General features: G+C 45.3%; 1 protein-coding gene across 1 annotated transcript in view; it reads left to right on the plus strand.

The window, feature by feature from the left end:
- The first annotated feature begins 928 nt into the window (after positions 1 to 928).
- Positions 929 to 26,532, plus strand: part of LOC115384009 (potassium voltage-gated channel subfamily H member 7-like) — a 36,946-nt gene continuing 11,342 nt past the window's right edge. Inside the window, exons 1-7 of the mRNA XM_030086264.1 lie at positions 929 to 1,080; positions 8,387 to 8,866; positions 9,761 to 9,781; positions 13,202 to 13,416; positions 20,687 to 21,112; positions 25,865 to 26,096; positions 26,176 to 26,343. Coding sequence (XP_029942124.1) covers positions 987 to 1,080; positions 8,387 to 8,866; positions 9,761 to 9,781; positions 13,202 to 13,416; positions 20,687 to 21,112; positions 25,865 to 26,096; positions 26,176 to 26,343 — 1,636 coding nt within the window. The 5' untranslated portion in view covers positions 929 to 986. The remainder of the gene's footprint in view (positions 1,081 to 8,386; positions 8,867 to 9,760; positions 9,782 to 13,201; positions 13,417 to 20,686; positions 21,113 to 25,864; positions 26,097 to 26,175; positions 26,344 to 26,532) is intronic.

The following is a 26,532-nucleotide window of genomic DNA, read 5'->3' on the forward strand; positions in this document are numbered from 1 at the left end:
TAAATAGCCTGGTGGTGACAGCAGGACTCGGAGCTTCAGCTTCCTCAGATATTGAACATACGCGGCTGTTTTAATGGTCTTGTAGCCTCACGTTGTCCAATCTGAGGCCGAGGAGTCGTGTTTAGTTTTGTTTGACTCGTTTGGCTCTTGTCTCTCTTGACCGTCTCGTCTCCTGCCTGATGAATTTGGCAGCGCCGCCTCAAATTTACCTCCCGCTGCGGAGCCAGCGCTCATAATTGGCTTTTAAAAAGCGAGAGCAGTTCATTTATTTCTCCTTGTGGCAGAAAATCCCGGGAACGCTCGGGCTGGCTTTGTTATTCATGTGACATTTTGGATCTCCTGTCATCCGCGCGGCCAGGATGTGCAAGTAATTTGATAAGGTATTACTGATTACACACTGCCGACACGTCTTAAACGGATGTCGGCAGTGTGTTTGACTGCGCCGTGCAGGACGGACACGGGGCATGTCTGCATCTATGAAATCATTGCACTCCAGAGGCTTTCCTCTCTGTGGGCCTCTTGACCTTTTTACCCTGGTTTCTGCACACACAGCTTTATCTGGGATAAGATGTTTGAATGTCAAGAGTGCGAATGCAAAGCTCCAGGGCCACGCCGCACTTGCGTCTGCAAAGCCGTCACGTTACCGTTACTCCTGCCTTCAACGGACCGAAGGAGTCCTGAGCCTGACTGATCTGGGTCAGGATCTGCGGAAATTGAAAGACATTGACTGAACCAACACCGAAATCTGTCGATCTCCAGAGGTCGTGCAGCAGTAACTGAAGGAATGTTGCACATCAGCAAGAAGGAGCGGCTTCTTGTGAACCTAAGAAGACAACGGTGTTGATAAATGGATCAAATCTGTGTATGCATCAAATGTGTGAATGAATGAAATGTAAACTGTAACGTAACTTTTTTTGTGCCTTGTAGGTTCAAACTTCCTGTGCGCCACCCACATCATCCCGGTGAAGAACGAAGAGGGCGTGGTCATGATGTTCATCCTGAACTTCGACTACATCCTGGAGGAAGGCAGCAGCGACTCTCTGGAGAGACTCAACCACACCCCTTCCAAAGCCGACCAGCGTGAGTCGAGACCCGAGCCAGCCCCGCGCCGAGGCGCGACTGCTACTCTCATTGCCAAGTCTTGCACAAACCCGGTTGGAATCTGTGGGATTCCTGTATTCTATAACTGTGCACTGACCTCCAGGAAAAGGAGCAGAGCAGACACCCATGACCTTTTCCGTCTAACCTTTTCCCATTTTCTCATCATTTGCTGCCTCTACCTTTCCTCCGGTGTCTTAGAAGTCGGACGTGACGTCGTATCAATACTGCAGTCATTCCTTCCTACAAGGAAAAGCTGTATTGGTTTCCACTACATGACAGCTGCAGTTCTGCAGTTTAATTGAAACAGCAGTTCCTTAGGAACCATGAAGCCTGTTTCTGGCTTTAGCTGTTCTTGTCCTCGCCGAGGCGCCGTGAGCGAATCCATCAGCATTAGGCGGTTTACACAGCGGTAGGAAGCCTTTTCGGAGCTCAAGTACGATGCGAATTATCCAGGAGCGTGTGATCCGTCGCAGCGCTCGCGAAGATCCGCCGCTTATACGTTACATCCGTGCACGCCGCCGTTATCGCGAGCGCAGGAATTCCCTGGCAGACGTCTCCTTTGGCATGTTGACACCGTTTAGCAGACACTGATGTGTCCGCCTGCTATCGTCTCAAAGGTCTGGCCCAATTATAGCTCTGCCGCCTGCCAGGGCGGCCTGACGGACCGGCGGAGCAGCGCCGCCGAGGACTCCTCTTCCCAGAGCTGTCGGCGTAATGGCACATGATGCCGTTTCCCTGCGGTGCTCTCCAGCGCAATCTCCATGCCCCCCCCCTCTGAGTCCCCCTGCCTCCACGTCGTGCGGGTGACATATAAAGCCGCAGCGTGGAGGAGCAGAGGTCACCTCCAGATGACTGTAATTGGATGAGGCTCCCTAACAGGCTGAGCGGCCTCACGGGGCCGAGCGCTGGAAAAGAGTCGGCCTGCGTGGATTGACTGCAGAAGCAAGTGTTTTCTGTCGGAGGGAGCGAACGTGAAAGGCGTTCACCCGCTCATATCGGCTGTATGAACTGACTCAGGCTCGTCCGGCAGCGTTAGTTAGCAAGGCGATTAAAGATATGCGAACTTTGAGATGACCTGCTGCGGAAGACCGCAGGTCCTCAGTATTAGTCTTCATTGATCACCTTTAAAAACCAAGCAATGTGTTATTATTAACATAAAACGTGAGGATGCAGTCATGAAGTTTCTCGCTTCCATTTGTCGATCTTTTGTCATATTTAGCTCTTCTAGATTTTTAATGTTCTTTAAGCAATCATGATTTATTTTCACTAGTTAAGCCGCTGTGCTTCTTTTTTCTACTTTTTCAAATGTTTTTTCACTTCATTAACCATATTACCAACAGTGATCTTTCTGATTTTTCGGCTTTAAACCATTTCAACCCTCTTGTCGTCGTTTAGCCAGAAAATTGTTATTTTCTGAATTTTCTGAAAGTTTCTGAGAGACGTCATGGAGGTCCACGGGCCACAGCTTGCAGAAACGTCAAAAGGCAGGAGATCGAACAGCCGTCACTGGAACGGAAGACCATCTGTCCTGCCAGCTAAAATTCTTGTAAATTCTTGTCCAGATCTCAACAAATCGAGCACAGTTCCCTTCGTAAAAGCGGTGAATCCAGTCTTTATGTTTGAGATGAGTCTGCCACTTCTGCAGCGGGAGCTTAGCCTGAGCTGAAGGACAATCCCCTGAAGAAGCACGTCTCTCGAGTCCTATCTGAATATCTAAGTAGAGGGAATCTGCTTGCGAGCGTTAAGACTTGCTTACAAGGTCAAGTTGAAGCGTTGGGCACGGTCTCTGCGTCCGCCCGCCCGCCCTGACGCTACAGCAGCCAGTCGGCATTTCTGGGCTCGTTCGTCCCCCCAGCTCTCCACGAACCTGCGATTGCATTTGTTTTTGTTTTTTTCCGCCAGCAGCAGACGGACAGAGGTCGCAAATCACGAATATCTCTGCATAATTTACAAGAACATCCCGACTGAACACACGCTACAGATGTAAATGGAAGAAGCTGGAGCCTTGTGTTGCTATTCTGAGGGCAGAGCTGCGAAGCGTGTGCAGAAGGTGTGATACCGGAGAGGTGATCTGTGCGCCGCATTATCTCGGCGCTCTCCGGGGAATGCATTAGGCGCTCGCTGCTTATCAGCTGTCAGTCTGGGAGCATCCGTCACTTCTGGAGCGACTGTGTGTTCACGTGGCGTGTAGTAATACAAAACTTCCTCCACTCGTGAAGCGGATTGTCAGTGGAACATAATGAGCAGGGATTGAAAGGAAAAAAAAGACACAAATCAAAGGGTGGAAAGCTTCAGATGAGCATGAGAGTGGCAGCCGTTAAGATCTGACACTAAAAACATTTGGAATCGGGCTGTCTGGGATTTTGCCAAACCTGAAATGAATCCGACAGCTCGCCGTTCTTAATCCAGGTTCATGCTGACGGTAGTTCCACGTGGTGAAGCGGTGTTTATATATATGTATGATTTTAATCCAAGAAAAAAGAAGAGACGGAGATTTGGGACTAATCACTTTTGTGTCCGACTCCCAAATTAATTATAATGAACGTCTGAGGAGCTGCTGAACGTCTTGTGAGGTGTTTTTAATGGGGAAGCGGAGCTGTTTCTCGCCTCTTTAAGGACTCTGTGTACCTTTATCCTCACTAAGTGGGATTGCCCACCAGTGACAAATTTCAGGAATTAAGCAGCTCATTCCGTGAATGGGGCCCCAGACCACAGCTCTTCTTTAAACACATCGTCTATACTGGGCATCGAGATTCCCCACTCTTTATTTCTTCATTTTACTCACACTTTCCGAGCCCACTTTCATTTTTTTTTTTTTTTTGGAGGGAGTGATTCAGTGTGCATAGTATTTAATAATTCAGGCAAATAGTGCAGTCAGCAGAGAGAAAACTTTAGCTAGGTAGTGTCAGACTCTGTGCTCTTCTACTTTCTTTCAGTTTATTGAATACAAGACATTTGGCAGTGGAATTTACTGAGAAAAGTATAGAAGTTGCCAAAGCTAGAACAATTATTAAGAAGCGTAAATGTTAATTTTTGGGGTTACAAGCTGATTCATCCTGCAGGATCCAAGAGTTTGGTTACAAAACCGTTGTCTCCGACTTTCACTTTCACTACTGCTTGACAAACCCAACTTCAAAAGCAACGACAGGTCCCCCTTTGAAAATGAGACCCTGGGTCTCATGGGGCCTCCTGTATAAATAAGGTTAAATACAATAAAATGAAAAAATACCAGTTTTTGTTTCATCTCATGTTAAAATTAATTTCATAACATTAAACAGTGAAATCAGGAGTTCAAATCAAATGGAAAAAAGAAAACAAGAAATAACCACCTACTAAAAAAAAATGCTGTTATAATGAGAATAATGACTAAAATCCTTTGGACCATGGTTGAAATTCAGCAGTATCTTTGAAAATTTTACTCCATGATCTACTTCTGTTTTCATCCTGATAGGAAGACCTTGCTGTGTTGTTTTCAGCTTTCTGCTGAACCCACAGCTTGACTTCCAGGTGGAGATAGTCTGTGTAGTGAATAATGCCAGAGTTATTTCCCTCTCCAAGGCACAATAGAATTTGGTAGAGACCTTCTGTTCCGGTTCATCAGGCTCCTGTCGTGAAAACTACTCATCTGCGAACACCAGAGAAGAACAATGATACCTTCATGTGCATCTGGGAATGCTGAGACCTGCTGTTGTTTCACTGGGAGATCGAGATTGCTTTGATTTTTCTTTTGCCTGCAGCAGGGATGCAGTGGAACAATGAAGATGTCTCACAAACAACCTGAGAAACAGTTCACACACTTTTCATAATAAGCCCAGCAGAAAGCGGGATGCAGTTTAAAGGAGGTGCATAACATAAAAGCACCCGTCCTAAAGCATGTTAAGCTTGTCAGTCAAACCCACAGGAAAAACATGACCACACCGTGAACCCAGCTAAATCCTTTCTTCCTTCACAAGTAGAAGGAATAGCTGTTGTAGAAATTACATCTCTTTAGAAATGATAAACTATGATTTGACCCTAATTTACCACATCTTTTTGTAGGTTTGATTGTGCAGTTATGAATTTATCGACTATCACTGGGCTGGGTGTGTTGCTTGCTTGGGTTGCTTGCTTGGCTGGTAGGTTCATCAGTTGGTTGGTTCCTTAGTTTTTCAGCTCAATGTGTTTTTTTGGGCAGTTCGGAGGATCCATTAGCTGTTTGGTTGATTGCTTGTTTGGTCAGTCCGTGTTTTAGTTTTTTGTAATTAGGATACTTGTTCAGTTGGAGCATTTGTCAATTCGTTTGGGAGATTTCCTTTGGAACGTGTAAAAATAGCTTGGTTATGTTTTTTTTTTTTTCCCCCCCTGAATCAGTTTTTCATTGGTTGCGAAAACATTTGAGAGTACAAATGTTTCCCAACATAAACTCTTGTAAAGTTCAGTATTTGATGTGTCTCAGTCTGAACGTGGCTTTCGCCAAACCCTTAGGAAGTGACAAATCGGCCATTCTGATTTTAGATTCCCACTGAAAAGCACGTCATCCTCTCTAGTTGTCGCCCTTAGGTGCTGCCACTCTTTGCTAACAGCTGCCTAATGAGCAAAAAAACACACCATGAAAATCAGAAAGACCTGAGTACTGCCAGCTCCGGCTCATTGCAATCATCCTCTCATTACTCCTTCTAATAAACGAGAGAGGACACGGCGGAAATATCCGCTTTATTCTCCAGAGCTGGTGCATAATCGGAGGTCTGGGAGCGCAGGTAAACAGCCACGGAGCACGCACATCCACCCAGGAGCGCGTTTAGCCGTTAGCACCGCGCTTTCAATCTTTGTTCCGGGTTTAACGTCGGCAAAAAAAACAAGTCTGAAATGAGAAGTCACACGAAGCAAAACAAGCTCCCATGACATGTGAATCACGCTGGCCTGGCACAGACATTTCTCTCCCCGCCGAGAGGATCTGAAGCCCTAATTAATATTCAATGCAAATATTACTATCTAGTATCATAGCAACACGGGCCGGTGCGCGTCCAGTGGCTGTGCAGAGCTGCTGCTGGGGAGGAGAGCCTCGCTGCGAGGGCACGTAAAGCCTTCTCCAAGCCTCCCTGTTAACCACAGCCAAGCTGTGCTCTCCGTGCACACGCCGACTCACGCTCACACACCAAAACTGAGTTATGAGTTAATTAAAAGATTTGTGGGCTATAATGTATGCTTATCCTCCAGGCGCAGTAATTAGACGCCGTGCTCCGAGCCTGCGCCGCCATTCATTATTGTGTGAAGGTGTCAGTTCTTGAACGGTGGCGACCCGCGACTGACTGCACCGTCACGCGCTAAAAATGTCAGAGTTGCCGTGTTGCGGCGGCGCGATCGCAGGGAAAAGGGCGGGAATCGATGGAGCCTGCCGGTGCGGGACGAGCCCCAGCCCGGGGAATCGGCCGCCGGGTTTGTGATCAGCAGTTTGAGCCGTCACAGCAGGGATGAAGTAGACTTTTTGTTTGCGACTGCTTGGACGGACGAGCGTGCCGGCTCAACTTAATTTCATCTGGGCGATAGATGAAGCCTCGCTCAGTCGCACTGCAGTGCTGATTTGAGCTTCACAACCAGCTCTCAGCCTCCAAATTGAATGCAAATGCTTGTTTCTGACGTCGTCGGAGATTTAATTTAACCACGGCACGCTGACCCAAACAGACGCTCAGCATTGTGTCTAAAATTAGTTTCCATCCCTTTTCTCGCTCTCTCCCTCCTTCCTGTCAGTCTTCCTCCAGTAAAAAAGGAATCGTCGAGGAAGATAAGACGCAGGCTGCTGCAGCTCAAACGCTCCCTCTGTTTTTTAATTTACCACGTTTTGTGTGGCTGAGCACGTCTCGAACGATTTCGCTCTTTGCAGATAGCGGCAGAGTGCTGCTCAGAGTTACTGTCACTGCTGGAGTCGACAGAAGAATTTCATCCCAAATTGCCGATTCAGTGTAATTAGAATGCAAAAAAAACGCTCAAAGATGGATTTAGATGAGGATTCATTTCTGGACACTTCAAAACACTTTCCTGACTCTGGTTTAAAGCCGCCCTGGTCATTTTTTCCCCCCTTTTTGATTCCTGTAAATTCTCCAGTACCGCAGACAGCAAAACGGCCTTTGACAACATTGAAAGCTGAAGCGTGGAATTGTGACTGTTTTCTGATCACCGTGCAGGATTAGCCGTATTTATTTGGTGTCGCCAGCTTCCTCTCCGCTCTGAAGCTTTTCCAAGGCGCTTGGCTGTCAAGCGCGTCGTGGCGGCAGCATCCTGACACGTATGGCATATGTTCAGGCAGCTAAATGATTCACGACATGAAGGCCACAGTTTGCCGTCTTACATGTGACATCCTGCGAGCGTGACTGCTTGTCTCGTGACATGTTTGCACATAACATACGACGCCGCAGCACGAGTATTTGTGATTTCTGCATGCGTGGGTACATTGCCATGTAAATACACGCAGCATATATAGATATATAATATCAGCTCCATGAGGTTTCTCAGCTCTTTCCTGCATTACACCAACTTCTAATGTGACAGGGTAGAATTTGAAAAAAAAAAAAAAAAAAATCACTCATTTACAGGACCAATTCTTCCACGAAGTTCTACAGTTATTTCAGCAAATGTCCTCCACCCTCTGAATAATTGAAGGAAACTGAAGATTGAACAGATGCCTGCGGCAGAACAGGCATTTGTTTTGATCTACCAGGATTTTTTTTCCTTCGTTCTTTCTTTTCTTTTTTTTTAAGATAGCTGCTCTGATGGGCTTTTTCAGCTCTGTTGGTGAGTTAGTGTGAGACGTCCAACAGGGATGCCGAAGATGACCAGCAAGGTCTGTTACAAACACAGTGAAAACCCAGTGCGAGGTCAGAGGACGGCCGCCGTGTTTTAACAATACACGATCTTCACTGGAAACTATCCACTGACTCACAATTCATCAGTCATTCCTCAAAAGGCATCAGCTTTCACTAAAGTCTCACTTAAAATAGTTCCGCATGCTCACATCTCAAGGAGCCCACATATTGACATTTTCATGTCTTCGTGAGTTTAATAAGAACTATATTGTAAAAGTTACTCAAAACCAACCAGGCCCTGTTCACAAGAGTACTGTTGGTTGTTGAAACTGTTGGTTTCCATACAATAGCTGCATGAAAACATGAAGAAGCTTCAGTATTAAAACATAAAAAGTGAGGGTTAATGTACACAGGACACTCCAACATCTGCTGTATTTGCTTTTCTTGTCAATATTCAATTGTTCAACACTTTCTGACAGTATTCCTCACTCTTCCTCCTCCGTCAGGAAAAGGAAGATTCTTCCGCTTCCGCTTCCCGGCTCTTCCGCTGCTGGGCATCAGCAAGCAGTCCCTGCCCCAGGAGGACCCCGACGCCGTCATGGTAGACTCCCCTCGCCATAGCGATGGCTCGGTGGCCACGCGGGACTACCAGCTCCCCGCCACCCGCGAGAGCTGCAGCCCCTCCTACGCCAACGACACCCGCGCCCTCATCGGCCCCAGCCACTGCTCCACCCCCGTGTCGGGGCCTCTGGACCACTCGTCACCCAAAGGCCCCTGGGACCGGGCCTACCCGGACCAGGCGGTGGTGGCGCAGACGCAGCAGAGCCAGGAGGACACGCTGATAGCGGCGCCGTCGATCCCGGGCCTCACGCCGACCGCCTCCAGAGAGAGTATGTGCAGCATACGCAGAGCTTCGTCCGTGCACGACATGGAGGGCTTCGGGTCAAACTCCAAGATGCCGTTCAGGGACCGACATGCCAGTGAAGGTAGGAGACCAAGCAGCAGCTGGGAGTTTTTCTTCCCTGATGTTGCAGCACAGTCGAGGATGTGAAATGTTCCCAACTCTATTTATATGCAATGCAAATATTGTTGCGAATTTCTTGTAATTTTAACTTGGACATGGACCATCAGATATTACACACACACACACACACACAGACACACACACACACACACGACTGAACTGGAGTTTTTCAACACTCTCTGCATTCATGCCCTGGAAATTGAAAGTAAAAGAATATCATATATTAAAAGAAATTGTGATCAACCGCAATTGATTTGCAGAAATCCTACAATCCTACAGAGTATAAATGAAAGAGCACCATCGTCTGCATAAGAGTTTATCTGTATCTTAGATTAGATTTTTATGGCAGACTTCCTCAATATTTTTGTATATTTCACCTGATATACAGCTCCACATATCCAGCAGAAACACTGCTCGTAATGAGGTTACATATCGATTACGAACCACCTTGCGGTGGCGAAATGAGAGAGATATGATGAACCACTCTCTTAATCAGCATTATAGAGAGTCACTACCCAAACTCTGCGTGATGGATCTTCCTCGGAGTCCAGATCACTCATTAGCCTTTTGGCCCCCATTTGGTTGGAGGGAAAAGTGCCCCAGACTGGCCTGGTTTCTTCCCGGCCAATCAGTCCTCCCCCGTCTCCTTATCTCCAATGCTCATTCAAACAGCTCCCTGTGGCTGACACAGTAATATGTCTCCTTCACAGTAATGAATTGTTCACGGGGACACTAGTGGGGGTTTAATGCCAGACCCCATTAATCACCATAGGAAAGAGAAAAAAAATCCTTTCTCATCCACACTCCTCGTCCCCCTCTCTCTCTCTCTCTCTCTCTCTCTCTGCTGCCATCATAGACAATGGTCGCAATATCAAAGGTAACCGAGATGCGGCGTGCTGCATCCTCAACTCGCATGTGTACTGGATGTGTTTCACTCAGAGTCTGCTTGCTGCATGAGTTTCCCCACATGGGATGTATGTTGAATGCCTTAATGGATTGACTGATGAGTGCGCTTGCGAGTTCTTGGGCAGGAGCCTGCTTGCAGAGACTGGCACAGCACTAAATGCCTGTATCTGGGTGTACACGACCCGCCTGACCCCAGCCGGTCACCCGGGGGAAGGCTCTGTTATAAACAGGAACAAGGAAAGCACACTGACCTCTGCACGCGCCTGCATGAAGCAACACATTAAATCTCTCCACTGCCTGTTTTCATTGAAGAAAATCAATGAAGCCGCACAAAATGAAGCCTCCCACTGTCTGTAACCTCGGTTTTCTTCTGTGCAACCTCTGGATCCCTGTTTCCATCTCTTAGTGAATGAAAAGACACCATTCAGCTGCTTGGTTTGTTTGTTTTTTCCCCTGATGAGATACAGTAGAAGCATGCTAGCTTGTACTATGAGCGCTCACTGTTTTCCCAGTTTGATGCTTTGATTTTTGAAATGTTGAGCTCCCTATCAGTGTGGATTGGATATCTTCACTTCCTCATTTCTCGTCGATTTACTAACCGAGATGCCACCCTTCTTTGTTACTAATCATGCTGTAGCAGCTATGCTTACATTGACACTAAATCGCTGCCAGTATAAAAAAGTCCCTTTGTTGCCGCTGTCATTCACCCTTGTAACTAATTGAATTCCACTCAGCATTTCGTCTGCTAGTGGAGGCTGCTCAGCTGCCTTTGGTACCTGCTACGCTACTTCCGGTCCTCCTCGTATAGTGTTTACCACCTGGCACCTCAAGTGTCTTTACTGTCTCTGGTGCCAGAAGCATCCTTGGTGCCTTGATTGCTGAGACGTATTTTAGCGTCTGACGTTTGTCGAGGTGCTGAGTGAGATGCTTTTCTGCACCGTCTGGGATGGGATATCTCTGGTATTGGAAACCTCTGTTAATGGGACTGAGTTTGGAGGCGGTTATGTTTCCTGCCTCTGGTTGTGAAACTGGCTTGGGGCCTCTTGCTGCTGGAGGCCTTGTTGATGCCTCTGGTGTTGCGTCCCTCTCTGGTACCGCTCATCTCCCTTTCGTAGCGGAAGACGGTCGTTGTCTCCAGATGTGATGGGATGCATAAGCCACTTATTATTTTTAATTGTTAGCCACTTTTCTGGCACTGGTTGATTCTCTGAGACCTTCCGTACTGCATGTTCTCAAGCTGCCGTCGGTACCTCAACTGCATTGCTGTGTCCAGCAGTCCGAGTCAAAGCAAGCCACTGGCTGTCTGTGATATTGAAAAATATTATTGTCTCTGATACCACATGCAGTGTGGCTGGTTCTGGTTCTGGAAGCCCTTTTTGCAGTTTCTGGCAGTAGAAGTTACTTCTCTACCGGCAACCTCTTTCCTATCTCTGGCGGCGCAGCTGCCTCTCGATCACACTGAATGGAAGATATTAATGGGTTGTAGCACTTAAGGCTATTTAGCTGTCTCCAGTGCAAGACGCAGCATTGACGTCTGCTTCTGTAAGCGAAAGAAAGCCCAGACAAAAAGATTTCTAAACAATCCTATAAAAGCCTTGCCTCACACTTCATCCCTTTTCCCTCTTTTAGCCTTGAACTACCGTTGCCTTTTTTGAAACCAGTCTTTGAATAATTTGTGTCTGGGAAGGTTTCATTATTTAAGCCACGACTAATGGAAGGAAAACTGTGATTAATCTGATTATTCTGAAGAAATTATGTATATGGTGTAACCTTTTCCTTGTAATGGTATAAATGTGCCTCCTGTAGTCATATTTCATTTAACGCTTAAACAACTTGTCATGATGATCATTATTAGGACGCTCATTTAGACGACCGTGGTGTCGGCAAAGTGAAGATGTACGTGCAGTGAATTAGATGCATGACACACAGGGAAGCGGCAGAATGGAGTAATGATCAGTGTTCAGTATAAAAGTGACAATGTTGCATGTTTTTCCACAGATCACCTCAGTTCCAGTGCAGTCCTTTGCATTAGTGATTATTGAAATGTGACAATAATTCAAACTTTGCCTTCACAGGAGAAGAAGAAATGTTTTTACTCCCCAAATGTTTCACCAGCATCATATTTATATACTTGTCTTTTAATTTATACGAAAGCAGTAAATGAAATGTTACTTTTCAAGCAGAACACTTTGCTTTGTTGTTGATATTTCAGCTCTTTTAAGATCATTTAATCTTTTACATTTTTTCAACAATTAATGTTTTTTTTTATTTGCATCATCTTGGAGAGGAATATTTTCTTCATGGAACAGTTTATTATCTATAATTTGCCTTCTTATTTTTTCTTTCTTTATGTGTGCATGTGTGGGATGTTTTTTTTTTTTTTTTTTTTTTTTTTAATCCACACTGCTTTGATGGTGAACGCAACGTTTCACAGAGTTTTCAATGGGAAGTGCAGCTCAGCTGAAGTTGTTTGTATTCCTGAGTACTGACGCTCCAATCCCAGCAGCACCCCCTCCATAACCCCACTCTCCCCTTTCCCTCCTGTTTCTTCTTCTTCTTCTCTCCTGGTTTGCTAGTGTCTCGCTCCTGGATGGCTGGGGGTATGGCTTTGGCTTTTTTACTTTTTCTTTTCAGCTGTTTTTTTTATTTTTTCTCTTCATTTTTTTGTCTGACCGCTCTGATGTATTCTGACTTTGGCATGTACTGAAGCTGCGCATGCAAATCAAAACCCTTCATCCTCAGCTGTCTGTTTCCCCGTCCTTCACTTTCAGTCACTGGTCTGTCAAAAGAGGGTTGTGGGAGATGAACCCAACCTGATTCAGCAGTCGTCTGTTTTCCACTTTTTTCCCCCACATGCTAGTTCGTGTAGTGGTGTCACATGTTTTCGAATGCATCCACCAGATAGCAGAAGGCTAATGGACTAGTTGTTTTTTGACTTGTAGCGTAGGATGAGGGAACGTTTAAGTGAATTCTGCACCGTCCGACTGAAAGCCGGCCGCACCAACAGCGTGAAGTCACATTCTTCGATCGTGCATCGAGTCATTCTTTTCTTTTGCCAGCGGTGTTCTCCATTATCCTTTAATGAGAAACTTTGAAAGGCCCGTTCATCCTAGACGGGTCAATCAGAGGCTGGGCAGTTTGTATTTCAGTATCTGTTGTATCCTCGGTGTTGTGTTGTGTTTTGGTTGAACCCATTCCAAAAGTGCGGGTCACCCCATGCTCACTACCCATGTCACGGCAATCACAGACGAACACTACACTGTTCTCCGATGTTCACAACCCACGACGTCTGTTCAGATCAACAGCAGCCCACCGTACCCCCTCCCCCTATCGAATAACCCCACGCCAATGCCGACCCGTGACCACCCTCCCTCTCCACCTTGTTCGCCAGGCCCGCTGAGCCAGATCAAGTCCAGCCTTCTGGGCTCCACGTCTGACTCCAACCTCAACAAGTACAGCACCATCAACAAGATCCCGCTCATCACGCTCAACTTCTCCGAGGCCAACAACGAGAAGAAGTGCCCGTCGCCCCCCTCGTCCGAGAAGACCATCATCGCCCCGAAGGTCAAAGACCGCACGCACAACGTCACGGACAAGGTCACACAGGTGAGAGCTCCTCCAAACACCGTTAAGACAGGTCTCAGTGTGAAGGCACATGTTGCCGAGAGTCTAAGCATCGTCCGACGCTAGATTCTGTCCTCGGCAAATCTGCTGGATTTGATTGAAATGCTGATAGATGTGAAGCGGAGGACACCGGAAGTTGCAGCATTGTCAAGACGTGTCAGACAAATCCCAAATTCTAATCCCAAACTATAGTGTATCACGGTTTTAGCTACAGTCCAATGTCTCCAGGCTTTGGGACCAACGCTAGTAGCACAAATAACACATTACACTTCCAGTTCGAAACGAACGGCAAGACAAGGCTTTACAGTTGTGGAAGATCGATGAAGCGACTGATGGCGCCTCCTAAAATTAGAGCGCAGATGAAAGCCCTGAAGGGCCGAACGCTCTTTACGTCTTCAGCTATTAATAATGTATTTGTTGACGGTGTGAGGTGCAGACAGACGATGGCAGACATTCGGAGTGCAGTCGTTGTTCAATCAAATCAAGACTCGCTCCGGCTGAGCGGTCCGTGAAGTCACTGGTTCTTCTCGACACGTCGACGTGCGCTCGGAGAGCTTCGCCATGATTAATTGAAGAGCAGCGGCAGATGTGTCTATCACCTGATAATCAGAGATACTCTTACAACTTCCAGACGCCGTCCAGAGCAGACCGTGGCTCTAGAGTTACCTACAAGGTTAGAGGTCATTCTCACCTTTCCGCCTCATAAGCAGACTGGGGGTCGGTCAGGTAATGGATTCAGAGGGAGTTGATTGAGGCTTCCATGAACCTCTGACCAAGTCTCAGTTTTGCATTTTGCCCATTAAACTGTAACAGATAGAGGGCACAGAAATTGACTCCCGTTGGCGCTCACACTGTAAACCCAGATAAGTTGAGTTTACTTGAAAAATACTAGTAAACCGGTTACCTTAAAAAAAGTAAGTAATGAAAGATGAAAACTCAAGTTAATTTAACTTAAGATCATAAGTAGCTAGAATTATTGTGGAAGCCGATTCTACTGAATATTTTCAATTAAATAAATGCAACACCTACTTTTTACAACTTAAAATATTGGGTTATGGTAATCATTTTGAAAAATAATATAACTCTCCTTTTTCAGTTAAATGGATTTCATTCTGAGTCATGTTCACTTAAATTTTTTTGTAAAGAAAATGATCACATGAAATAATTCCACTCAATGTTTTAGGTTCTTTTGTCCTTGAAGTGATTAAAGTCACAATCACACAAGAAACAAAATACAAATCAAAGCCATTTATTTATTTTTATCAGAAATTTACATGAAAGATAACATGTTGCCTCAAGAACTTAGAGCAACTTTTAAAATTAACATGCAGAGACATCCAACCTTAGTTTTTTGGAACACGTTAGTGTGTATGATCAAAACTGCTTTGTAGAGATTTAAAAGTACATTTAGTGCTTTTGATGTTCTGTACCATGTCAATGGGTAACTATGCACAAACATAGTCAAAAAATTTGAAAAAAAAAAAATACATTTCAAAAAAATAAGGATCAAATTTTACAAAGGAACAAGCAATTTTTAATAGGTCCTACAGTTCCGTTGGGGGCCTCTGCTTAACATTCACAACTTTTAAACTGTGATAAATGAATTCACTTAAGTCATGAAATAAGTTTAATCATTAATACTTAACAGTGAAAACATTGTGAATAAAAACTTGACAGTTTCAACTGCTAGTATTGAGACTTGTTTTTTGTTTGAACAGCTTTTGGATTACAAGCACACGCCTCTACATACATAAAGCTAAAATCCTTATTGACAGTATCAAAATTGACTCTTCTTCTAAAAGAACAGTCCAGCAACTCTGATAAAACTTCAGCTTCAACACCATTATGGTTTTAACAAAGGCACTTAAAAGATGTGCATTTTAATAGAAAGAAAATTTGCTCAAGACTGTATCAGTCTGCAACCATAGCAACTTCTACTTATTTGCACATAACTGTCATTAAAAGAATGTTACATAACATTATTTAAACACTAACAAATCTAGGACTACCTGTTTCAAACTGAAAGAAAAACACTACATGGTTTTAAGTGTTTGCAGTCCTAAAATGACATGAATTGTTTCGCCAATGGTTTAGTAAACATATAAGCTCTGACAAACAATGAGCTTCCTTTGAATACTGAAACAGAACTTCACATGCTCTCGAGGTCATACTGCAAAGCTCTGCATTCACACAGCAGATCACTCAAGATTTCCTCCCTAACTTCTAAGATCCCTTCTGGCTTAACATGTAAAACAGTGATCATCTACTCAAGTGGATCTTAAACCAGGCACCTTGGATTAGCAGGACTTCTGTTAGAACCCCTTTTACATGGCAAGCTGATTTTTCAAAGTTTGAATTTTTGGTGCCAGTCGACCACCTCCCAGCTTAAGCAACACCTGCTGAATGAAGCTGAAGGTGTTTTTCTGGGTAGTCTAAGTGAAGGGCATAAATGAGTCCAAAAAGGAGGCAAAAAGCATGAGGCAGGTTGGCCAACCTATCCATTACCACGCTCCCTTCCAGGACAATCCCAACTCTGGATGGGTTGAGCTGAGAGACTTCGTGATCAACACAGATGATTCCCACAGATGTTTGGCTGAAAGAGTCCATGTCACTTTCATCCTAACACAAAAAAACAAAACAAACAAAAACAAATCGAGAAGAAAAGGGCATTATAAGAATAGAATAGATCTTTATTGTCACTGTTACAAGACAGTAACACATGACTGTAACACAGGGTTAAGTTGTGTGCTTGTACCAAAGATTAGCAATAAAACCTGTAAAATAACAGCAAAAACACTGGCGTTTAAAAAGGATCAAGAGAAACCAACATTTCTTAAAGCAAAACAACAAATTCACATGTCACAATTTGTCATAGTGTACCGTTTATTGCGCTCATGTTTGGAGATTTATGCTTTTTTGTTTTTTTGTTGTTCTGTTTAGTGGTTTGCTTAATTGCTGTGAAACTTTGTTTTTCACCTTAACATTACATTTCCCATAAAAAAAAATTCCAGCAGAGAGTACACTCAAAATGAATCAAATTATGGTTCAACTATTTAGTTAAAGAAAAAAAAAAAGCTTTCCAGTTACATTTTTTAAAACAAATTCTGTTACTTACATTGCAAAACCTGAAGAATGCAGCAGGATCATTCCCAAAATGACAGGTAGCCCCCGAATACACAGGCATCTCAAGTCCGTGGGTTCAGTGGTCTGCAATAAAATGGACAGAGATCAAAACACAGTTTGTTAACACAATTTTAAATGATGATAAATAACCCTAAAGGTTAAAAAAAGAACATTGAGACCAAAAAGGAGTTAACATGAGAAAAATTTACAAACCTTCATCTTCCGCAAAAGCTCCACCAAGATCTGGCCAGTAAGGCCTCTCTTCTTCCTGAAGAGGTCCATAAGGCATGGAGAAGAACGGTCCAGTTCGCCAAAGAAGTCCTCTTTCAGGTTTCTACCCACCACTCTGGTGAACTCAAGGAAAACCTGAAACATAAATCATGAATAAACCGTTTAAGTTTGGTTTTGACATGACTGACAAAGTGTTACTGTCTTCCACACCTTGTTGCTGATCCACAGTTTTAGTGTGAATGCGGGTTAAGTGCACTTTGAGTGCATTGAGTGAATGAAATGTGCACAGACAATCATGATGCAAACATGGGAATGGCTGTGTTCTTGCATAGCTTCCATGTTTAAGCCTGTAATGTTTTAACAGCTCTCCTCTTTTTTCACAGTCAAAAGAACAATATTTACACTTCCAGAGCATTTTTTTCTGTGGACCATCAGTACAATTAAGTATGGGAGAACTAAATATGGATCATACACTCATTTCATCAAATGCATTTCACAAAAGACTCAATATTTTGCTCTCAGCGATTTCTGCAGAATATTTTTCTCTTTTTGTGGGGATAGCTTTAAGGAATAATTAAAAAACAAATAAACAAGAAAGAAAGAAAATATTAGTTTTAAGAAAACTAAATTTAAAGTGTCCGTGTTTTTTCTTTCTTAAATGAACACTTTGATTTACTCCCCTGTAATCCCTCTTAACACACGCAGTTCTGCACCCACGTCTGTCACCTCTCAAAGACACCTTATTGACATAATAATACGCTGACAAATACCGTAGGGTAAATCGCTGCAAAAAACAAGTGAAGCAACACAACAGAGGGAATAATTTCTAATAAAAACTGTGTAATGCTGTATTTTTCTAGTGAGGGATTCGAGACGTCTCCCTCACCTGTAGCAGCAGCAGGTGCTGGGCTGCATATACAGGTTGCAGTGACATCGTCCACTCATCACACAGTTGAGATGTTAAGAAAATATGGTACGAATAGTTAGCACGACTGCCCAGGTAAAGTCGAAATGAGAAACACGGTTTCTACTAAAAGAGATTCAAACACTTACGCCATGCTGACTCTCCTCTCTCCGCTGTTGCAAGTTGCTGTGCGCCGAGCAGCCGTGGCCACGCTGTGGGCTCACAGGGAGCCGATTTCCGCTTCAGAGGGAGGGAAAGCCGTATTCAGTTCCGGGGGGAAGATGGCTGTGTTCAATTCAACTTTAATTCTACAAAATACACTATCTAAAGGCAAGAGGCGCGTATTAGAAGTGAAAGGGGATGAAATCCAGTGGCTGGATGGAAAAATGTGCTCTTCCTGCCTCGTTAACACTGCAAAACAAGCTAATCAAGGGAGGGAAAACGCTCGATTAGCATCCCTTGCTGTCACAGTCCTTTGTGACTTTTAACACTTTTAGATTTTTCACACAGTGAATGTCAAACAAACGGTCCAAAAGATTCTTTCCTCCAAACTTACAAAATCCTTCACCGGGAGAGAACCACGCGTCCGGGAATCCAAGATAATCGGCACCAGCTCAAGGTTTCGTTTCGGTTCCGCGCCCATCCTACCAGCCAATCAGTGAGCCCCATTTTCTTTTGAATCGGAATAGGGGCGTGGTTAAGACTAAAACTCCAAATTTTCAGTCATTTCAGCTTAAATTTATTATTGCATTCAAATATGCACCCAAATTAGTAAAGTTTGCTTGAATTCTTTGAGTAATGGAACAGAACTTTTAAATGTATAAGCATTGTACTTGAATTTTTAATTGGAGATCAAATCTGGGTTTACAGTGCAGAGGCGACTTCAGGGGAGAAAGATCCTCAGCTGGATCTCCAGGATGAAACTGAGACGAGCAATTCAATCAGAACTGAAGTCAGATGAAGCATCAAAGACTTCAGTGACGATACTTTTGCTGCTAGATTACAGAGAACCGGTTGCGGTGATGAGTTCTGGTCCCTTTAAAGTCTGACTGTACTTCTGTAGTTAATGTCTCAAATGCCACTGTTCGAAAAAGAAAAGCTGTCTTTTTTGTGTCTGGTTGAATTCAGTGACTAAAGCAGGTTAAAAAAGAAAGAAAATCCATCCTCGCTCCGGTCTAGCAGTGTCACTGTTCTTCAGTTCAGTTAGCGCTCATCCCCTTTAACTTCGAGCTCCCTCTAGTTCTCACACCACCGTCTTCATTAACCTTTCGCTGACTGCGTTGTCACAGTGTTGTCTTCTTGTTCCCAAGTGGAACAATAATTGCGCTGTCTGAAAGTTAGCTGTCCAATTAAATCCATGTTTCTGTGGACACACTGGAAGCCCCCCCCCCCCCCCCCCCCCCCCTTCTTCCCAGCTCCTTCTATAACGGAGCATATGGCGCTCTGCACACGGCCATGTCGGGGCTCGGCTTATGTGACGCTGTTTGACATTGAAATGAAACCATGATGGAGATGAGACTGTATTATAGTGCTGTGGAGCTTTGGGGTCTGGAAACAGTTCTCCAGACACCTGACTGTGAAAAACACCACAGCAGATGTCTCGGAAGGAACTCAAAGCTCCTTGGAGTTGGTTTGAAGCGTGGATCAAGGCTCCTGAATGCTCGCTGCCGCCCTCGGCTGCCTCACAGTTTCCACCGGCAGATGGAGGGTTCAGCCAGGAAGCTGCTCCAGTCACAAACTTGGAACCGGCCTCCTGTTCGTGACATTTGGAGCGTCTCTTGGCCACGAAAGCGTCAGATGTCTGACGGCGACCGTCGGTGTCTTGGTGTTGACTTCTTTGGCTCGTCTGAGGGAAAACGTGGACCCATGGTGGCCGTTGGAAACATGAAACAACACTCAGCTCTTATAAATAATACCAAAAGAATGAGAGAGAACTGATTTGCATACATCTCAACCCAAAGCCAAACAAGGCAGGAGCTTTCCGTTGTCCCGCGAGAGAGAGCTCGTTTGCACCAAATGCACGGCGCTACAGTACACAGGTTAAATAATTAAGATGAGATCTTTTATTTAGCAACAGATTGGCTACAAGACGCTAATCTAGAACTGTCGCTCAGCCAGCCAATCGACTCCTCACAGGCTTCCCAGCAGGCCGAGGGGTGGAGGATCCATGTTTGCTGGGAGCTGCTGGTGTTTATTAAGAGTGTGTTTGTCCAAGACTGCTAATCTCAAAGTCTCTTTCCAGTTCTTCTTGTTCGTTTTTTCTTTGCATTTCTGCTTAAAGTTCTTTATGATGAGGAAAATTCATTCCTCCCCACTGAAGCGTTGAACGCCTGGATGAATAGAACTGCCTGTGTCTGTAATTACCTCCAAAATCTGGAGACTCTCGTCCTAAATGGTCCATGACGCTGCTGTGATACTGATGGTCAAAGCTATTAGGGAATCTATGGTACCTGCAATAACAGAGACAGTGATCGTGACAGGCAGGCTCCACGGGGTGGATAATGCCCCCATTTCATACATCTTTAATTTTATCGTCCTGTTGTTTGTCCATTTCCTGTTCCGACGAGCAGTTAAAAGATATTCCTGTCTCGCAATAAAACCCGCCGATTCCCGTTGTGATCTTAAACCTCGGCCCGGTTATGAATCCATGAGCGGAAAGCCAACCCATGCAGGTGGGATGGAGCCGTCTCATTGCTGTTTTTCCTCTGAGTGTGTCGTTGTTGTTGACATTACGTGAGAAGCATTGTCGTCCTGTGCTTCACATATGAATAATTCACTTGTTCAGGCCTCAAGTATACTGCCTATGCGAAGTCAGTTATCCTGTACAGTATGGTACAGTTTGGTAAATCACAAACAATGAAACAAATCAAACCTTTAATGTAGCTTTGAAAGAGTTTAGACACTGAGCAGGAAGGAGCGCTTGCCTCTGCTTCATGATTGATTGTGATTTCATGAAGTTTGCAGATCGTCAGTGTTTAACTTCTTCGTTTTCAGGTTCTCTCTCTGGGCGCCGACGTGCTGCCGGAGTACAAGCTCCAGACGCCTCGCATCGACAAGTGGACCATCCTCCACTACAGCCCCTTCAAGGCGGTGTGGGACTGGCTCATCCTGCTGCTGGTCATCTACACCGCCATCTTCACGCCCTACTCCGCCGCCTTCCTGCTCAACGACATCGAGGAGCAGCGGCGCCGGGAGTGCGGCTACTCGTGCTCGCCGCTCAATGTGGTGGACCTGATCGTGGACATCATGTTCATCGTGGACATCCTCATCAACTTCAGGACCACGTACGTCAACGCCAACGAGGAGGTGGTGAGCCACCCGGCCAAGATCGCCATCCACTACTTCAAAGGCTGGTTCCTGATCGACATGGTGGCCGCCATACCGTTCGACCTCCTCATCTTCGGTTCAGGATCTGACGAGGTAAGACGGGCGGCCATCTTTCCTGAACAGTTCCAGGAGTATGTTTGATCCCTGACACTCTTTAAATCTGAGCACCAAGACTTTTACACCGAAAGCTGGTTCTCTAAGATGGTTCAAATACCAGAATCCACCAGGCCAGACTCTTTCAGCCACACATCAAAACATCCGACCCTTCCCGAGTCGTCGAGCCGACGGGTTAATTTGCCAAGCGGCGGAGAAATCGGCCTCGCCGTCCTCGCGTCACGCCGTGAGCTGACAGCTCTGGCCGTAGTGTTTTGGGAGCGCTTAGACTCCTAAACCAATCTGACGCCGGGCTGTCACATCTGCTTCCCCCCGCTCGCTTCTCATCAGAGCCAGACCCAGCAGCCCCCGGGCAATCCAGATCAGTTAAAGAGGTCTCAGCCTCCCCGGACCGCCCTGCCTGAGAGGAAGCGCGGCGGCGGCGGCTTAGGAAGTCATCTGCTGATGGCGGCGAGCCGTTTAGAGAACAGAGGACACTGGTGTCAGAGTGGAAATACTGCGTTTCTCTGAAGCGTTCGCGTCACTGATTGACTTCCAGGCCGTCACCAGACGACAGTGAAATGACCTGTAAATAGCCTGCAGCCTCTTAAGTCACTGGTTCTCAAAATGTGGGGCGGGGGCCTATCAGGGGGCACCAGCAAACTCCAGGCGGGGTCAGGTTGAGGACTGATTTTTTTTTTCAGTTAATATCTTCAAAGAAGTCTTAATTTAAAAAAAAAAAAAAAAGCAGTGCACTGCAAATTAAGACCGATACAAATATCTGATATGATCGATATTTACCGATATCGAAATTGACATGAAGACAAGTTTCTATGATGATTTTATATACTTAAAACCATGTAAACAATGATTATTAAAATGTATTTAACTTCACATACAAAATTAAAAAAAAACAAAAGCACTTGAATAAGTTTGTTTGGGGATAACTTTAATACTTTTAACAGGTTCCTTCATGAAATTTCAGTTTAACTTTAAAACATTTCCATCTAAACCACAAATCAAAATAACTTGATAAGGTTTTATGAACTTCAGTCAGTATCAACTGAAATCCCTTAAATCGGCAATATGAGAAATATCAAAACATGTCCTGACTACATTCTCACTGATCAGACTTATTGATAATAAACACTGTAGTCTGTCATTTAAAACGTAATCATTATTTAGCATTAGTGAAACGAATGAGGACGACTGGAAAAAAAAACTCTGCTTCAGATGAAGCAACCAACAAAGTTGGTATTGATGATTTTCACAATTTCTTTTTAACATTCTTCAACAGAATCCACAAATGAACAACAGGCACTTTTTTTTATGACATCGTATTTTTCACCAAAGGACATTGTGAGGAACGGCCCCATATTTAAATTGATCTTTCGTGTTTCATCTTGTTCCAGTTTCCTGACATTTCTCTTTAAATCTATACTTTTTCTGTTCGTTTGTTCAAACATTTCAACACTGATTCACACAAATGAACTTCACTTTCAGTTCACGTGGATTACTAATGCACAGAGCTGATCGGCCCGACACGTTTCATTAGCTTCCATTTTTCCTTCTGAAAGCAGAATATGATCCGCATTTTGTTGAGCATTAAATCACTTCTTCTGCGTTGTGTCATCCGTCATCCTGACATCCTCCATTGATCACTCCTCAGACAAACAGCAGCATTAAAAAAACCTCCTTCCTTCAGTTTTATTCATTGTTTTATTTAGTTTCTTTGTTATTGTGCGATATAAAGTAGTGTAAAGTTGAGTCTGCACGTCGCAGCCATGTTGGTGCTGGAGTTGGCGGCAGGCGGAGGGAACGGCGCAGACGCGAGAACACACACCGTCAGGACCACAAAAAAGTCCTATTTTTGTCTCATCAAGCCGCTGACACGCACTGAAAATAACACATCCATGTACAGTTTTAGCTCCCGTCTTGAAGGCGTGTTATTTTAGCTCGCTGTATCGAGACACCGGCTATTTTTAGACGTAATCTCCTGCACCTTTGTTGCCTGGAAACCATATCTGACAATATGTTCAGGGTGTGTGTCTTTTCATTTTTTTTTTTTTTTTTCCAACTGGTTGATGTCATTAGGAACGCGGCAGGTTGAGGTTCTTTTGATTTACAGTGAGTGTGGGAATAAAAAGAAATGATGTGGGACTGTATTTTCCTGCAGCAGCCATCAAGCTGCTCCATCATTTTCTGAGTAAGTGCCGTGTTGTCAGGAGCTTTGCATATCTCCTCCGCTCCCGTGTGCTCGTCATTCATTTTGGACAGTGGCGGTTTTAGTGGAAAAGTCGACGTGAACCTCTCTGCAGATCGTTGAACCTGTTAACCCTTTGGTTTCATGTGTTGTTGACCGAAGGTTCTTCTGGATGATACACCATCAAGGTGTCCTTATTAGCTTCAGACTGGTAAACTGACCAGTTTTTACTTATTTCATCGTATATTATTGAATTGATGACGTTTGTAACAATAAACTCCTCTCCAGCCTGTAACCTCAAGTTAAAAGCACATTGTGTCCGTGCATTTCTCACCAATTCAATTGACTCTTCCACTGAAAGTGTATTTTCTAGTTCAGACTGACACGCCAGTGATTTTCCTAATTTCAGTTTAAAAGTACGCCGTGTCTCCGCCGCCACGAGCTCGTATCAGAGACGCAGTCGACACTTTAAGTGTGGCTGCGGCACCAAGTGCATTAAAAAGCGCCTTGTCCGCTCCTACATATTGACACTGTGTTCAATTTTCCTGTCAGGCACTTCGTTTTAAGTTAAAGCAACTTTATAACACATCGTGTTCGTCTCTTTTTGCAAAAGGCATCAGGTCTTTTTTCACGTCTTCCAGCAGCAACTTGGGGAAAAAAAAAGGTGTATTGACGTCCATCCGGTCACCACATGTACGACCTGCAGAAATTCAAAAGATGGAGTTTATTCAGATTCACTGCACGAACAGTCAAACCAGGACGTGCAGTGAAAGTTGGATTTTCTAATTATGAGTCTTGTAGCTTGGAATCAAGGTGTCAGAAAGCCTGAATTGTGATTTTAAGTATTACGATGACAATATGTTTTTGAGCTTTGAGATTTTTTTTGTTCAAGTTACGGTGCTCTACTAACATGTTTCAGCTGAATAATAAGTTTCCTTTCAGTTTGCAGAGTGAATAAAGAGTGCAGGCTGTTGCAAGTCGACATGGTGATTCCATTCATGCATCCATCCATACATCCATCCATCCATCCATCCATTCATATTCCACCGGTTATCCGGGACCGGGTCGCGGGGTCAGCAGTCTAAGCAGAAATGCACAGACTCCCCTGTCCCCAGACACTTCCTCCAGCCCTCATGGTGATTCGATTGGTCTAAAATAAGCTCAGCTGAAGCGTGGAACTCCCGCATGCTCAGAGAAAACATGCAGACTTCTCGGAGACTGGTTAAATGCGGCTAGCGACGAGCTGCGTGACTCGCTGGAGCGAAACGCCCTCAGATGCACGCTCAGTTGCGTTTGGAGCTGCAAACCGGCCACCATGAAAGCAAAGCGATGGGTGTTTGAAAGTGGCCAGGCGAGCCCGTAAAGCCATGGTGGCAGATGGCCGCAGGGATGTTTGGTGGATGCGTTGCTAATGGGAGCTTTAGCTTCCCTCCTCACTCCTAAACGCCTCCGACTTACAGTAAGCCCAGATTTTAATCAACATTGCACTGTGTGGGCCTTCGCTGTGAGTCTGCTGCACTGCGCCTCGGGCAAAAACATTCAGCGGATCATTTAGGGCTCATCTGTTTCCGTGTGTGATTCATTCGCCGCTCGCCGCGTTGCTGGCGAGAGGGCGCGCCGGCCGGGTGAGTGATGGCGGTGATTTTGGTGTGAGATTGAGGAGACGAGCGCCTTTTAATGGACCCGTCAGAAGCGGCTCCGTCGGCGCTCACTGGCCCTCGTGAATCACTCAACTCCAAAAGAGGGAGAGCTGCCGTGTGAGTTTTGTCATATTTACTCCCGTCCACACGAGAGGTGTAAGCAAGCACAGATGTGGGGAAGCGCAGTTACAGCAGGAGGCTGCGCGTAATGATTTCCCCAAGGATATTAGGATAATTGTCAGGCATGATAGGGAGTGGTAGGACCTATTAGCATTCCCTCTTATTGTGTTTACAGATTGCTTGACACTAATAGATCAGGACTCGTGTCTCTTCTCCCCAGTTCCGCACGCAGTCTGGGTGTTAATTTCCCCGATCTGGGAAACAGGAGGATTAAAGTGCTTTGAATTAAACAGCAGAAGGCAGCGAGTCTACATTGTAATGTATGCACACAAATCTGTTTACGTCTGATCTCTGCAACCAGCGGCGCTCGCCGAGGGTGGTTTCCCTTGTCACTTCAGGCTGCTGAGATCGGTGGCTTTGAGGGAAATGTTCAGAGAAAAGCAGTTCATCGTCTGCAAACGATGGGAACCATAAACGGAAGCTGTCTGCCTGACTTACGCCAAAGCGTGCTGACGCAAGAACGAGATTCCTAAGTTGCGCGCGCGTGTGAAAATCTCTAATTCCCGACCCAGACCCTGACCCCGACCTTTGACCTGCAGAGAAGGCAAACAACTTGTTCACTTTGATTGTTGGTCAAAGGTTATCAGGGACTTCCGCTGCCGTAAGCTGACATTTGACCGGGTTTGACCTGACTGGACCTCCAGGGTAAACCACTGAGCAGTGCGTCGTTCTATCAGCCCCAGCAGTAACTTCGGTCAACACTGAATCAACTGACGTTCTGTTTTCTAGACCACCACCCTGATCGGACTGCTGAAGACGGCGCGCCTTCTGCGTCTGGTCCGGGTGGCCAGGAAGCTGGACCGGTACTCGGAGTACGGCGCTGCCGTCCTCATGCTCCTCATGTGCATCTTCGCCCTCATCGCCCACTGGTTGGCCTGCATCTGGTACGCCATCGGCAACGTGGAGAAGCCGTACCTGGAGCACAAGATCGGCTGGCTGGACAACCTGGGAGTGTCCATAGGTACCGTCCTGTACCTCTCTCCTCCATCTTACTTTTCATTTTTAGGAATTAACCGTCTGCTTTGTTGGATTTATTCAAGGGAAGAAATACAACTACAGTGACCCCAGCTCGGGCCCTTCCATCAAAGATAAGTACGTGACGGCGCTCTACTTCACCTTCAGCAGTCTGACCAGCGTGGGCTTCGGGAACGTCTCCCCCAACACCAACTCGGAGAAGATCTTCTCCATCTGTGTCATGCTCATTGGATGTGAGTGACGGCTGAGTCAGACCCGCTTTTAATCCCGTCATGTCGGAAACTCTCTTTCATCAGAGCTGCGGGGGAAACCGGGCTTGTGTATTCAGTGTGTCGTGCAGACGCCGAGAGTGTGTATAAGATGTTTAAAGATTCACGGTAAAGAAACAAACACTCTGAGGAGCTCGCTTCAGTCCGGAGTGA

Source organism: Salarias fasciatus (assembly GCF_902148845.1).
Source record: "Salarias fasciatus chromosome 23 unlocalized genomic scaffold, fSalaFa1.1 super_scaffold_20, whole genome shotgun sequence".
In the NCBI taxonomy this organism is placed as follows: Eukaryota; Metazoa; Chordata; class Actinopteri; order Blenniiformes; family Blenniidae; genus Salarias; species Salarias fasciatus.